This window comes from Dinoponera quadriceps, unplaced genomic scaffold (genome assembly GCF_001313825.1).
Source record: "Dinoponera quadriceps isolate SergipeBrazil2010 unplaced genomic scaffold, ASM131382v1 scaffold3037, whole genome shotgun sequence".
In the NCBI taxonomy this organism is placed as follows: Eukaryota; Metazoa; Arthropoda; class Insecta; order Hymenoptera; family Formicidae; genus Dinoponera; species Dinoponera quadriceps.
Window position 1 is genome coordinate 1 of NW_014557061.1, and position 13,488 is coordinate 13,488.

The window sequence follows — 13,488 nt, forward strand, 5'->3', positions numbered from 1 at the left end:
TATATATATATATATATATATATATATATATACACTGAGAGAAGAAATATCTAAACGTAAATATATATATATAAAAGAAAAATATTCGTTTGTCTTTAGTTTTATTTTTAGTGTATATATTGTTAAGATAAGCCTTTAGTGGAACGTGATCGATGTTAGCGCAAATAGTACGTACGCACACGCACAATGGACCGATACGTTGTACATTTTGCAGTGGGAAAAACTTAGAGCCTTGTGAACCGTGTTATGTTTGCATCACTGTATTGAATGTTGATGATTGTTGCTAGTTTATGTGCCAATGTCCTTATATCAAGTATAGGATAAATAAATATTGTTAGACATCTCATTATTCGTATAAAACGTATAATTCGTTGTTTCTCAATCATTAGTATAAAAATACGAGAATATGTATAAAGAGAAATTGGTGTACACGGTCGCCGTTATCGCATTATCTACCGTCGACTTAATTAATAAATTAATGGCATCTCTTCATTTCGTTACTCTAGAATATAAAAAAATATTATAATAAAAGAGAGAGATACAAAGAGAGCCTCTTTTCATATCAGGAAGATGTTGTCGTCGGCGGCCATAATCTGATTGTCGTTCGTCATGACGTTGATGGCGGCGGTGATCTCGTCGGACGTGAAGTTCAATGAACGCGTCGTGTTCAGATAATTGGTGACTTCTGTCAGAGGTATCGTCTGGGCCCTTCGCTCTTGGAACAAATTGTGAAGCGACGACTTGAAGATGGTGAGTCTGAAAGCGGTATTCATTTAATGATTGAGTGACCGATAGAAAATATAATATTAGAATAATTTTAAACTGTACGAAAGAAATATATATATTTGAAGATTGTGTCTATGAAACATTTTAATCTTCTAATAAATTTTAATAATATGTAATAGTGTGATAGAGGAATGATAGACTATTAAAAATCTGATATCGGTATTGATAAGACTGCCGGAACCAGTAAATCAAGTGCTAAGAAGTTGCCTCGTTTGACGATCCTAAGCGAAATTGTTATTTATCTTTTTTCGCAAGTATTCTAATATCAATCAATCGACGTTTCTCGTAGATGACTTCCGATTGATATTTCCAAGTAGTTTATGTTATCTTTCATCACAAAGTGCATTACAGTGAGGTGCTTTGAACGCCAAGAAATCGAATAAAAAGCGCCATTTTGACATTCCCAATGTTACAAAGAACGAATCATCAATTTAAAGGATCGTGTCTGTAGAATATTTTCATCCTCTAACAATGGTCTTTAATTTTAGCCGGATCTCGTTACTAGCAGCTCAGAAGGGACTCAGAATCCACATAAAAATGTACAAGATTCTTAACAATGAAATTATAGAAGAGAAATAAGAATTTACAATTCGCTTCACGGATAAACAGGGACGTCGAGAATTCACTGAAAACCGGTCTTCTTTCCTTCGAATGAAATTACCTCTCTTGCAAGATCGCTGGCGTAGCCGTTTCTGTCGCTGTTTCCGCTTCCGGGACGGATGTTCCCGCACTCTCGGTAGTGCTACTCGCTGGCTCCTCCGTAGTTTTCTGTGATCGCGCCCTGGTCACTCTCCTCGTGACCTCCTCTACGTGCGCGTCGTCGCTGTCGTACTCATACGGATCGACCTCGCCAGAGTCTTGCGTCGTCTTCTTGATACGTTTCACCTGTCTTCCGTCGCTCACGTCATCCTCGTTCTCCGACACGTCGCTGTCGCGACGTCTTCGTTTTCTCCTGTCCTTCTCCAGCACGCGTTTGAAGTACGCGAATTGCACCATTTCGATCGCTGCTCGCGCATCCTCGCTCTCCACGTTCTTCGACAGACGTGCCTTTGCATGCGCAGTTGCCAGTCGAATCAGCGTTTCCAGGGTTCTCGCTGTCACCGGCTGAGTCTGAAAGTCGCGAGGTCGAAAAATAAGAAAGGATAAACGGCAGATCTCTCGCTTATAGAAGATAACGGAAATTACTCCGAACCTTAAACCAGTACTTGACTTTTTGTAAATAAACTTGGAATTTAATGAAAAAAGGCACTAAATTAATTTGTACACCTAATAAATGTAACATAACGCATGTGTTATGTAAAAATTACATTGTTGTTTAGGAAATTATAACGTTGATGTTACGTTGTTGATACCTGGCGTTGACTGGATTTTCTTAATAGGTTTGTTCGTTTTAACCGAATTAGATAATGCTTTTCGCTTTTAGAGTGAAACAAATATATAATCTAGCGTTGAAGAGAAAAGGGACGAAGTTTCAGTGCAGCACTAATTCAACTAAAACGGACAGACCTATTGACCATTTGCAGAAACGACCTACTCTTGCAACGTCCGACTCTACTACATCTTCCGAACGAAGTTTCGAATATTCCTCCGCGATAACGGCGCTGGCTTCTTCCGTGAGCTTAGGCTTCATGCACCGAGCGATGTGAATGTACTTTCTCATGAAGTTTATGCTGAGGATCTGATCACTGCAAAGGGAAGAGAGAGGTTTGTTATACGAAATCTTGACACGCGCGATTAATTTATTATTAATTAAAAAAGTATTGTATTATATTAAATAATATATAGAATTAAAACTATTATTATATTACACATATAAATCTGACGAGATATAAAACTGAAATGATATTGCAACCGTACTTTTTGGAACGTGTCTGCCCGTGCAGCAGCGGGTCGTACTTCTGGTAAACTTGCGATTGCGTCTCCTCAGTCACCACGTCATCCGGATTCTTCGTAGTCAACATGTCCAATTTCGAGCCTAAGCTCAAGGCTTCACCGTCCTGCTCCAAGGGACTCCTGTATCGGTGCATCCTGACGACATGGTCGCTGATCACGTGATCCTGATCAGAATCGATCACGTCTAACATGACGAAAAGAAGATCAAAACGCGACAGCAGAGAATCCTGCAGCCCGATATTCTCCATGGGAGTTTTGTACTGGTCGTACTAGAGAATGCAGAGGAAGCTCTCATTAATATCTCCGTGTTTTTCTTAAAATTATACTTTTTACACGACTAAATATCCGAATCTACGTGTATTATCATTACAGCTATGTACTATTCCTTAAAAATCGGAATGGTGCAACTCTTGATATGCAAACATCTTTAAAAAAGTGAAAATCTATTTTTATATCGAATGAAATCTATTTATTTATTTATTAATAGGACATATACGTATATATGTTGTTTTTTAAGAACACGAAAAATATTAAAAATCGTAACATTTAAATAATGATGAATCAAGGGTCCTTCCTACAAGAGAGACACGATTTTTAACGACAGTCGTTATCATTACATTATTGTTACATAAATATATGACAGAAAAACTGCGCAATGGTGACGTAACAATAACGAATTGTTAAAAGTTAGAGAATCGGCTTACTGGAATGATCAAAACCTGTTTCATACGGAAACAATATAGTATTTGCTAACATGTAATATATTATCACCAATTAGCGACTGTTTTGAAAATTAAAATGTTCCATCAAACATCCATGCGCTATGTTCAGTTGTGTGATACAAGCCCATATTCTGAATTCTCTTTTATCGATAAAAATATCTTAAATGTAACTCTTCAGTCAATCAGATAGTTCCTAAGCCACTTTTAGAAGTATTTTTATTGATAAAAAAAGAATTCAGAACACGGGCCACAATCTCTCCGTGTTTTCTCGTTGGAAGGTATCCTAGAATAATTTTAAAGAGAGGCGTTTGCTCGATTACAAAGTTTACGAATCACAGAGACTCATGAAAAGCTGAATCGCCTCGCTTGTGTTTCTTGTGGAAAATTATATCAAGTGTAGAAAATTAGAGAGAGGAACAGTCGAATCCAGACTTACTCTTCCGTATACGGGATTCGCGGCTGCCAGCACCGAACAGCGCGCGTTCAGACTGGCGTGAATGCCCGCCTTGGCGATCGTGATTCTACCCTGCTCCATTACCTCGTGTATCGCCGTTCTATCAATATCCGACATCTTGTCGAATTCATCGATACAAATAACACCCCTGTCCGCGATGACCATCGCACCTGCTTCCAGTCTGCGCTCGCCTGTCTCTTGGTCGACGGTAACTGCCGCGGTCAGACCCACGCCCGAAGATCCCCTTCCGGTTGTCGGTATCGCTCGTGGAGCCGTGCACAGTACATAACGCAGTAATTGAGACTTGGCCACCGATGGATCCCCGATGAGCAGCACATTTACGTCTCTGTAACGTATTAAATCGTATCTCAAACTATCGTTGGCAAATATCATACATAAGTTCCGGTCTACAATAGATGTTTCAAGTTCTAACCCTTAAGAAATTGACCGATTGCAATCGAATTATAGAAGAACAATTAATTATGATTGGTCAATTTCTTTAATCTTAAATTCTCATTGTAAACTCCGCTTTAGGTGTACAAATTAATAGATATCGTATAGGAAGTATACGCGAAAGAGTGAATTCTTCCACCTCGCTGCAGACTACATTTTTCGATTCTTTCTTTTTCTTTCTTGAATAATTTACTCATTTTCTAATCATCGATGTGAAATAAGTATCTTAACGCGAGTCAAATTTTTATCAAGATCCACCCAAAAATAATGATTACAAACGCATTCGATTTTAGAAGATTACAAAAGCATTATCTGCTTTGTAATTGTGTAATTATTGATGACTTCATTTTCGAATATCTCTTACGATATAATCACGGAAAGATCTCGTGAAACCTTACCCTCTTAGCCTCGTACCATTTGGCAGGATCTTTTCCACTCCGCCCAAGAGCAAGCACAGAATTGCTTTCTTTATATACTCATTGCCATGTATGGACGGCGCGAGGGACTTGGCGAGCAGCTCGAAGATATTCTTGCAGGGGTTGTGCTTGGCCAATTTCTTGCACATAGCTACGTCATCGTGAGAAATCGCGAGATTGGCTTCCTTACTCAGTTGCATCACATTGTTAGCGATCAGAACAGTCCTGTGTGGAAGTAAGTTGTTAGAATGGACTTTCAGAAGACGCTTTCTTTGTCTGCGATAAATTCCAAGGTGATCTGCAATTTGATCGGGTAGGAAATGCAGTCTCGAATTCCGATCGAGGACACACACCTGAAGGTGCCAGTCGTGTATCCTCCCTGCTTGCCTGGGAGACACCGGTAATTCCCAACAACCTGCACTCGATCTCCAGGCTTGCACAAGTCTACCAAATCGTTGTCGCAGATCACGTCCACGCTCCGCGGCAACTGTCCGGCCGGAGCTTTCTCCGGCATTTCTTGTATAGTGAGCGTCTGATGGTCCTTGTAAGTCGATAAACCAAATTCTGTTTCGAGCGCATTGCCATCTTCATCCTGCAATGTGGAGAAATGAATCTCTATATGAAGAATAAACAAACATTCTTTCGTATTTTATTCGATCTGCACAAGTAATTACGGTAGTTGGATATATAGCTGAGTGAGGAAAAGCGTCCAACGAAGTTAAGTCCGAATAGGCTCTCTCGAGGACTGTTTTCGTCGTCTCACAGTAGTGAACGCTTCTCACAACTTTAGGTCGTACCAACGAACCTATCATAAGCATCCTTATAAGTATGTTATTTCTTAAAATAAATTCTAGAATTTGTAACATATAAAACTAGAGATGACTATACAACATAAAGTAAATTTTTAATAAAATTATATATACACACACATATTTTAATATATATATATATATATATATATATAACAAATGTATACTTGCAGACAAGTGTAATGTCTTTTAATAAAAGAAGATTATAGAGAACGTTCCTTTTTAGATACTTACATTTTGTGACAATACCTTCTACACATACCAAGTTACCCAGAAAACGAGAGGTAAGCGTTCTCGGGGTAACATGTTTGTTTCCAAAACTTCCTTCAAATGCTACAAAGAAATCTTTGTTGCCCTTAGCATAATCTATATCCACACTGGAGATATATTGTTTCAAGGCATTTTGAAACGCAAGTTGCTCCTCGAAGGAATTATTTAATAAACTGTAATATGATAAATTCACGACTCCTTTAGATTTTAATTATAATTTGTCTAGATGTATAAAAACTATTCTGTAGAGTAATATAAATTGATGACAACTACAACTAAATAAGCATGTACCATACCCGATTGTGCGCGCAGGATTCTTTTTTCTTAAGTCATTGATATTTACAACTAATCTGTACTTATTTTCCTGAATCATATTCTTCACCATCGTGGCATATATGCCTTGATCCTCCTGTGTGAAACATCAAAAAGCATGAAAATTTCGAGAAAATATCAGGTGCACATGTGAAAACGAGCCACAAAATAACGTTTTCTGGCATATAATTATAACGTGAATAATTATAAAGTTAAGCAAACATCATTGAGATAATAAACGTTGACGTTTAAAATACTTACCATATCATCCAAGAAGTCTACATATTCGCGCGTTATTTGTTCTAAATTCTGATCAATCTCCGTGTCCATTTTGACGATTTAATTATAATACAATATTTATTACACGAGAATTCTTATACAATAAATTCCAACAAATTTGTTAAGTATTTCGAAAACGATGCCGGCGACTGCTATTATTTACGCGGGAAAATCTCATGTAGACCAAAACCCAACTGAAAAAGACACTAGAAAGTGTAAAGGTACAATTTCATGGTAGCGTTGAGCGTCGGAACCAATTAGCAGTCAATCCATTGTCTGCTGATTGGTTCCGACGTTCGACGCTACCATGAAATTATAGGTCTGTTCGTTTTCACTACACTAAAACTGCACTAGAACTGCACTGAACTAAACTGAGCCCGCCCTGAGTCAGATTAGAGGTCTTCGTTTTCGCTGCACCGCTGAACTAGTGTAATAAGTTGAAGCGAGATAAGTATGGAGCTCCATTATACACTTACTCTTGCATTTAGCAAACAATACCAAAAGAAAACGAAAAGAAGAAACATCACCAACAGCCGAAGCAGCATTATTAAACGAACCACCGAATCAACAAAACACACAACAACAACCACTATACCGTCCGTATACTCTTATCGCGAATTACAAGCACAAATCGAAACCAGACAAATCCCTCAAAACTAAAGTATTTCGGAATTTTTATTATAAGAAGGGGGGTGTAACATCCGGACTTATTTTGAAACATTAATAATATATTAGTATAGATCGGAGGCCGACTTGTCTGATTTCAGATATCACTAGGTTAGATATTCACCAGGTATCCCTATGTTACTAGATGTAAGTACGTGCGCATATGTATATTCGAATGTTATATAAATCGAATGAAGATTTCTATGAGGATTTAATAGCGCAAAGTTTTAAAAATGAATAATTTACATTGGTATTGAAACCATATGAACAGAAATTGTACAATTCGAATTCTTTTTGCATGTCATGCTTTAATATATACTGAGAATAAGACTTTTGCATAGATCTGAAACAATTTTTTTTTTTACATTTCGTACACGTCCATCATTGTTACTCATTAGAAGTCATACTGGAGCGTTCGGAAACTCTCGACACACGAAGGCAGGGAGACGGTGCTCCCACTATTTTCCCACCGAAATCACGAAAACACACCACGAGTGGGATTCTCGAACGCAACCTAACTTATTGCACCAGTGTAATCCAGGTAGTTCTTTGAAAAAGAACCTGTTGTCTGATCGTAATGCGCAATGGGACACTTGTTAAATGGCATATCTTTTACATTAATTTGGATTTTCACGGTTTCATCAGTAATTTCAACATTTTTCATTATATCATTTATATCATATTTACCAAGATAGTATCATATATGATATTTTTATCAAGATGTAAATATTTGCCGATATGTTCTTGATGACGATTTAATTTTAATATTTGTTAATAAAAATTAGTCACATCGCAGCTTCGTAATTTTATTTTTTACGATCTATACTGATATTTCGAATATATAAATATCTATTTCATTGTGCACATATTTTCAGGCTGCTGCACATTACTGTGTATGGGGATTATGTGAATCTTGGGAGTATTGTTGTGATGAGAATATATGCTGTACCTATGATGATTACAACGTATGGATTACAGTGTAAATATATAAGATTTATCTTGGAAAATGTGTTACATATTTCTTTGAACTTATTTAATTAAAAATCCATTGTGAATGTTAACAGGATAATCATAGCTGGAGTTGTAACTGGCATGATACTTGCTGGTGTATGTCTTTACTATAATTTACAACGCGTCTATATTTACCTGCGTCATAGATATTATGGTGTTAACTCTATTGCAATACCTTCAGAATTTGAATCCGATGTGAGATCAATAAAAATGTCATATAAATAATAAAATATATTTGATCAACTTTAAGCTTCAATTTTAAATAGAAATTCCATGTGTCAACATATTTATAATAATTTATTTCTATATATTGGAATGTATTAAATATATAACGCTATATTGTTAATAGCAATTGTATTTATATTTTTTCTATCACTATTACACTATTAATAATTTTTACACTTATATGTCAAGCAAAAAGTATAGATGCATTATCGTACAATGTCCAAACTATGCCTCCAGTCAAGTATCTTATTACTAATTTTAAAAATATCCCAATTTTCATTCATTTTTGGAGCACGAAATTTAACATGTATGAGTGTACAAATATCTTTCGTATGTTCAGGAACAAAAAAGTCAGAAAGCTTGGGTGTAATATCCTTTTGTCGCAGTTCTGGATCCTTGCTTCGTACAATAGCGGGTATCTGTTTGTCATCTATGCTCAAATCTACTAAATTTTTGAAAATTGTTTCATCCAATGAAAAATCCAGTGCAGTAGAAATCTATTAGAAAAGACAAATGCCTTCGGGTATTATCCTCTTGCCTCATGATTTAACTTATTACTCGCGACACAATTAAGAGACCAGAGCAACCATCTATTATAATTTCTTTGAGATGAATGTTCCGTATACTAAATTGAGTCCGTGGAATTTAATTTAAATATTTACAAAACTTTCCAAAATCTCACTAAGGAGATTTTCCAAAATTCTACTAAGGAGATTCTCAGAGAGGCTCAAAAATTCCAAATATGAAGGATATATTTAGAGAGTTCAGATTCTGAAAGTATGCTTGTAAATATGAGCGACTTTTGTTCCTAATGATTTTTTGAGATTATTAAATAAGAAATTTAAGAAATTTCTAGAAATTTTTGATTATATTTGGATTCTATAAAGCCTTACACATTGCTCTTTAACTAAATTTAGTTAATTATTAATTAATAGAACATGTAATTTTGAAGAAAAATTCTAAAAGTGGATAATAAAAGCTTTCCTCAATAATATACCATATATTGACTTTTACAATGGTAGTTTCACATTATTCATTGTAAAAATTGAAATAGTCATAGTAGACAATTACTCTAGTTATTCTATATATTTTAAGATTTTACCTTTTCATTTAAAAGATTCTTATGTGGAAAATAATTAACATCGCTCACAATTTCTCGTTGCTTAATTTCCTTAAGTTTGTGAATGTTACACATGATAGAATTATATTCTGGTTGTGCCAGTTTTCCCACAGCAAGGTCTGATATTGTACAATATTTTTTATTTGCATCATCTGTCTTTGTATTGTTCTGCTGCTTGTGAGAAACTCCCGGTTCCACAGAAGTTTTGATTTTAATACCTGTTGTACTACGTAGTGCAATTTTTTTAACAGGAGATACTTTATTTCTTATTATTCCAGTTTCGATATATCGGTAACATGGCATAACACTAGGTTTTGCATTAAGAATTCTTGTCGTTTGTTTTTCAGTTTTCTTCATGATACTCGGTGCAGACTGTAATTTTGTCATTACTGTTCTATAAGAATTTACAGTATCTGGTTTCTGTACATCATCATTGTTTGTAAAAAGTTTAAATTTCTTGCATACAGCTGGTTGTATATATTGAGAGTTTCTTGTTCTTATCTTATTTATATTTTTATTCGGTATAATCTTGTTCAATACTGCATCCTTATTTTCTTTGTCCTTTTGTTGCAAGATCTTTCTACAATGTTTTAAAGTATTATTTTGTGTACATATGTTTTTATTCAGTTGCGTTACTTTTTCTTTCTTGTTTTGACTACTACTTGCGTTGTACAAAATCCTTGAGATCTCTATTTCTGTCTTCACATTATCATTAGATAGAGATATACCTTGAGTATTGACAGATGCTGTATCACTAGAGCAAGATGAGGATTTTATTTCACAATCCTTTGAAAGTAAATCTTTCTCATAAACATCAGCAGATCCCATAAAATCTATTATTTTCACTGGTTTCTTGAGAGATATAATACTTTTGATTTTGGGACCATTTATTTGTGGATTTGTATTATCTTTGCAAGATTCTTCAATAATTTCATCATTTCGTTCTTGGTTAGAAAACCGAGAAAACTTAACTTTTGGTCTTAAAATGAGTTCAGTGTTTTCTGACATAGCCAATACGCACGCGTTTGAATAAGATATAACAAATAATATAATTATTACTAATAATGACTTTCGCAGCCAGGCAGCGCGATATATGACTCGATATGTAGCACGTGACGTGCGATATCCAATGAATATATTACTTTTCCAGGAGAGCTGTATGCTCATTGGACATTGTGCGTCACGTATCGCATATTGTGTCGCGCATTCGGAAATACCACACTGAAGATAGAGGCTTTCAATTGATCAATCAGAACGAAAAGAATTAAGATTTATTCATTATGATTTGTCAATTATATGCCACTCTATCCTCAGTGTGTATTCCTGAATGCAACGAGAGTAATTTAAACCTTCAGCATGGAAAAACGTAGGCTGGTATTACATGCGTCGTACAACGAACATTACCGGATGTGTCAATTGGCTGTTGGATAGAGAATTTTTAGTATTCCTAACATTTTCTCTAGACATCTTAAAAATTATCTATCCGACATCTAATTAGCACTCTCCACAAATTCGTCATATGACGCATGTTATACCAACCGTAAAGCTCGTATCAGACTGAATTGAATTTAGCCAATCAATGCAAAGTTATCTGAGCTCAAGTTCAGTGAAATTTAGTGAACTTTGCACTGATTGGTAAAACTTCAATTTAATCTCAATCTCCAATCCGTAGTTTAACCTTTTTAGTGCCGGGCGAAAAAGAGGTGCTTATGCGAAGATAACCGGCCGATTTTACTAGGATTTGGTAAAAGGCTCATAAAAACCAAACGAAAAGCAATATTTAAAAATCATTTATTTTAATTCTCTCGTAATGAAATTAGACTATTTATAACGTATTTTAAATTTATTTTGATAGAGATCTCTCGCAATGTGAATAGTAAAGCGCTACAAGGTGCGGGCCGATATATCGGCTCTGGCACTTCTCGCCGGTGTAGCAGGAGCCGATATATCGGCTCCCGGCACTAAAAGGGTTAATACGGGCTTAAGCAGTAAGACTTAGGCTGATATTACATAAGTTTTAAACTGGTATAGTCAGATCTTACATTTAAAACCGTATTAATTTTTAGATATTTCATTGCCAATGAAATGCGCTCTACAGCATCTGAAGATGAACTTAAAATGGTCTTAAATATAATTTCTGACTATGAATACCGACCCAAAAAACGATAAAAGTGACGATAAGTTTTGCTTTAGTTTCGATCTACAATAAATGCTTTAAGCTCTAAGCCTTAAGAAATTCACAGTCGATTATTCTTCTCACATTGGACTGTGATTGATCAAATTTCTTAATTTCTTACGCCTTAAATTATCATTGTAGACCCCGCTTTAAGCTTTAATTCTTAAGCAGAAATAACTAGTTGAAATTCTAGTTAATTTTGTTTAAGACTAATCTTATCGAATATTTACGATAATGTCTCTCCGAATAATCTCCCCTTGGGCAGAAATATATGACAGATATAACCATTAACATATAATGCTGGACGGAGCACGCAGCGAGATTTTTTTGATCTTTCGTATTGAGAGCCCTAGAAAGAGAGAGTTAGATGTGTAGACACGGATCTCTCTTTCTACTATTTGTTCATTGGTTGAATTTTGTCTGAAAAGGGGAACATTATCGCGTATTTTTAAAAGGGAACATTTTTGACGTTGCTATATACGAGTGATATGATATACATTATATACGTTTCGGTAAACAAAAAAATTCCTTACTTGGTATCAAGAATCTTTCGGTGCGGTTATTCTGAAACATTCTGAATACAAGCATTTTTAGGAAACGTTCGAAATTTACATTAATCAATTAAATCTTTTCATTTTAACCATTTAATGACTTCTTCAATGTTGTTTCAACATTGTAACAATATAAACAATCAATGCAGAAAAATCAGCATAGATTCAATAAATTTAATGTTGGAAAGATGTTTACGTTCAACATTCAAGATTGCACGTCTCAGTAATGTTGTTTGTTTCTATTTTCTGTGCTGTATGGGGGGTCAATTATTTTTATAATATTTCTGCAACATTGCTGAATCATTTCGGTGAAATATTACAATTGTATGTATTTGTAATGTCACATTGTAACTTACAATATTACAACATTTCTGCAATGTAACTGGAAGCTTCTGTAAATCGCTGCAGTGTTGCTGCAATTTTGCTGTGCTGTATGAGATATAATCAATAAAAGTAAAATAATCTATATGTCATAAAAAAAAAGTTATATTATTTTGTTCCAACTGTGCCTGTTAAAATATTTATTTAAATATCAATAATTATAAACAATTATAACGTAAATTATTTATACTTAAACTTATTTATACTTCTATAAATAATTTATTTTACTACATTTTTTTTCTATTTTGATCACAGTGCAGAGCTAAGTCGAACACAATCTCAATAAAATTGTAAGTATACAGGTCAATGAAATAACTATGTATGTAACAGTTTAGGTAAGGCATAGTTAAGGCAACCCGCTCGGCAGACTTAAAGATTTTGATTTAGACATTTTTAATCTCGCTTCATTTTAGAAGAGTCGGTATCCGAAAGATGTTTCTTAGGCACCTTAATGGCAACCTATCTGCATGATTACAAAAAAAAGAGGTTATCACAGAAATCATTAAAGTATGCATCTGACGTGATACGAGAGAGAAATATCAAAGAGAAATATCAAAGTAAACATTTCTTAAAATTAAGTTACTAATTATTTTTTCCAATGTGTAAATTTCTTAAAGAAATCAGTTTGTATCTTTAAATACTTTATGCATAGTAGAATAATAAATATATAAATTATAAATTTAATAACTAATAAACCATTTAATCATATAATTTTTTAAATGCTTGCAATATAATATTATGTGTCGTTTAACATATGGTATATTGTACGTTTATCTTTTTTGTTATAGTTAATATATATTTTAACATACACACACATACACACACGCATGCACATAATCACATTCTATTCTTTGTTAAATCCTCATACTTTGCAATATGAAGCCTATTGAATTCCAAACACACATTATTGTAAAGCTTATTTCTTATAATCTCTAAATATATATATATATATATACAGTTTATC

At 34.5% G+C, this 13,488-nt stretch overlaps 4 protein-coding genes across 6 annotated transcripts in view; 1 reads left to right on the forward strand and 3 right to left on the reverse strand.

Annotated features, from left to right (window-relative positions):
• Positions 1-40: 40 nt before the first annotated feature.
• On the reverse strand, positions 41-7,181 carry LOC106748604 (DNA replication licensing factor Mcm3). 3 transcript variants are annotated; one of them, XM_014627299.1, is made up of 12 exons: positions 6,871-7,178; positions 6,377-6,588; positions 6,100-6,212; positions 5,768-5,976; positions 5,399-5,529; positions 5,078-5,316; positions 4,707-4,949; positions 3,838-4,201; positions 2,644-2,948; positions 2,321-2,471; positions 1,448-1,896; positions 41-756 (listed from the first exon to the last, which is right to left on the reverse strand). In XM_014627299.1, exons 2-12 carry the CDS (start codon positions 6,443-6,445, stop codon positions 558-560), a joined length of 2,472 nt encoding a protein of 823 aa, XP_014482785.1. In that variant the 5' UTR covers positions 6,446-6,588; positions 6,871-7,178; the 3' UTR covers positions 41-557. The 3 variants fall into 3 exon arrangements, with proteins under 3 accessions (XP_014482785.1, XP_014482786.1, XP_014482787.1); XM_014627300.1 differs by having other exon boundaries at positions 6,377-6,600; XM_014627301.1 differs by lacking the exon at positions 41-756 and having other exon boundaries at positions 1,593-1,896; positions 2,293-2,471; positions 6,871-7,181.
• Positions 7,182-7,559: 378 nt separating this feature from the next.
• LOC106748605 lies at positions 7,560-8,320 on the forward strand. The gene is made up of 3 exons (XM_014627302.1): positions 7,560-7,704; positions 7,936-8,039; positions 8,125-8,320. The coding sequence occupies exons 1-3, from the start codon at positions 7,645-7,647 to the stop codon at positions 8,294-8,296; spliced, it is 336 nt and encodes a 111-aa protein (XP_014482788.1). The 5' UTR covers positions 7,560-7,644; the 3' UTR covers positions 8,297-8,320.
• A 95-nt stretch (positions 8,321-8,415) lies between these two features.
• LOC106748596 lies at positions 8,416-10,817 on the reverse strand. The gene is made up of 2 exons (XM_014627282.1): positions 9,399-10,817; positions 8,416-8,793 (listed from the first exon to the last, which is right to left on the reverse strand). Exons 1-2 carry the CDS (start codon positions 10,581-10,583, stop codon positions 8,503-8,505), a joined length of 1,476 nt encoding a protein of 491 aa, XP_014482768.1. The 5' UTR covers positions 10,584-10,817; the 3' UTR covers positions 8,416-8,502.
• Positions 10,818-12,709: 1,892 nt separating this feature from the next.
• Positions 12,710-13,488, reverse strand: part of LOC106748598 (72 kDa inositol polyphosphate 5-phosphatase) — an 11,538-nt gene continuing 10,759 nt past the window's right edge. The window contains exon 6 of the mRNA XM_014627286.1: positions 12,710-12,987. The gene's annotated coding sequence lies outside the window, so the exon portion shown is untranslated. The remainder of the gene's footprint in view (positions 12,988-13,488) is intronic.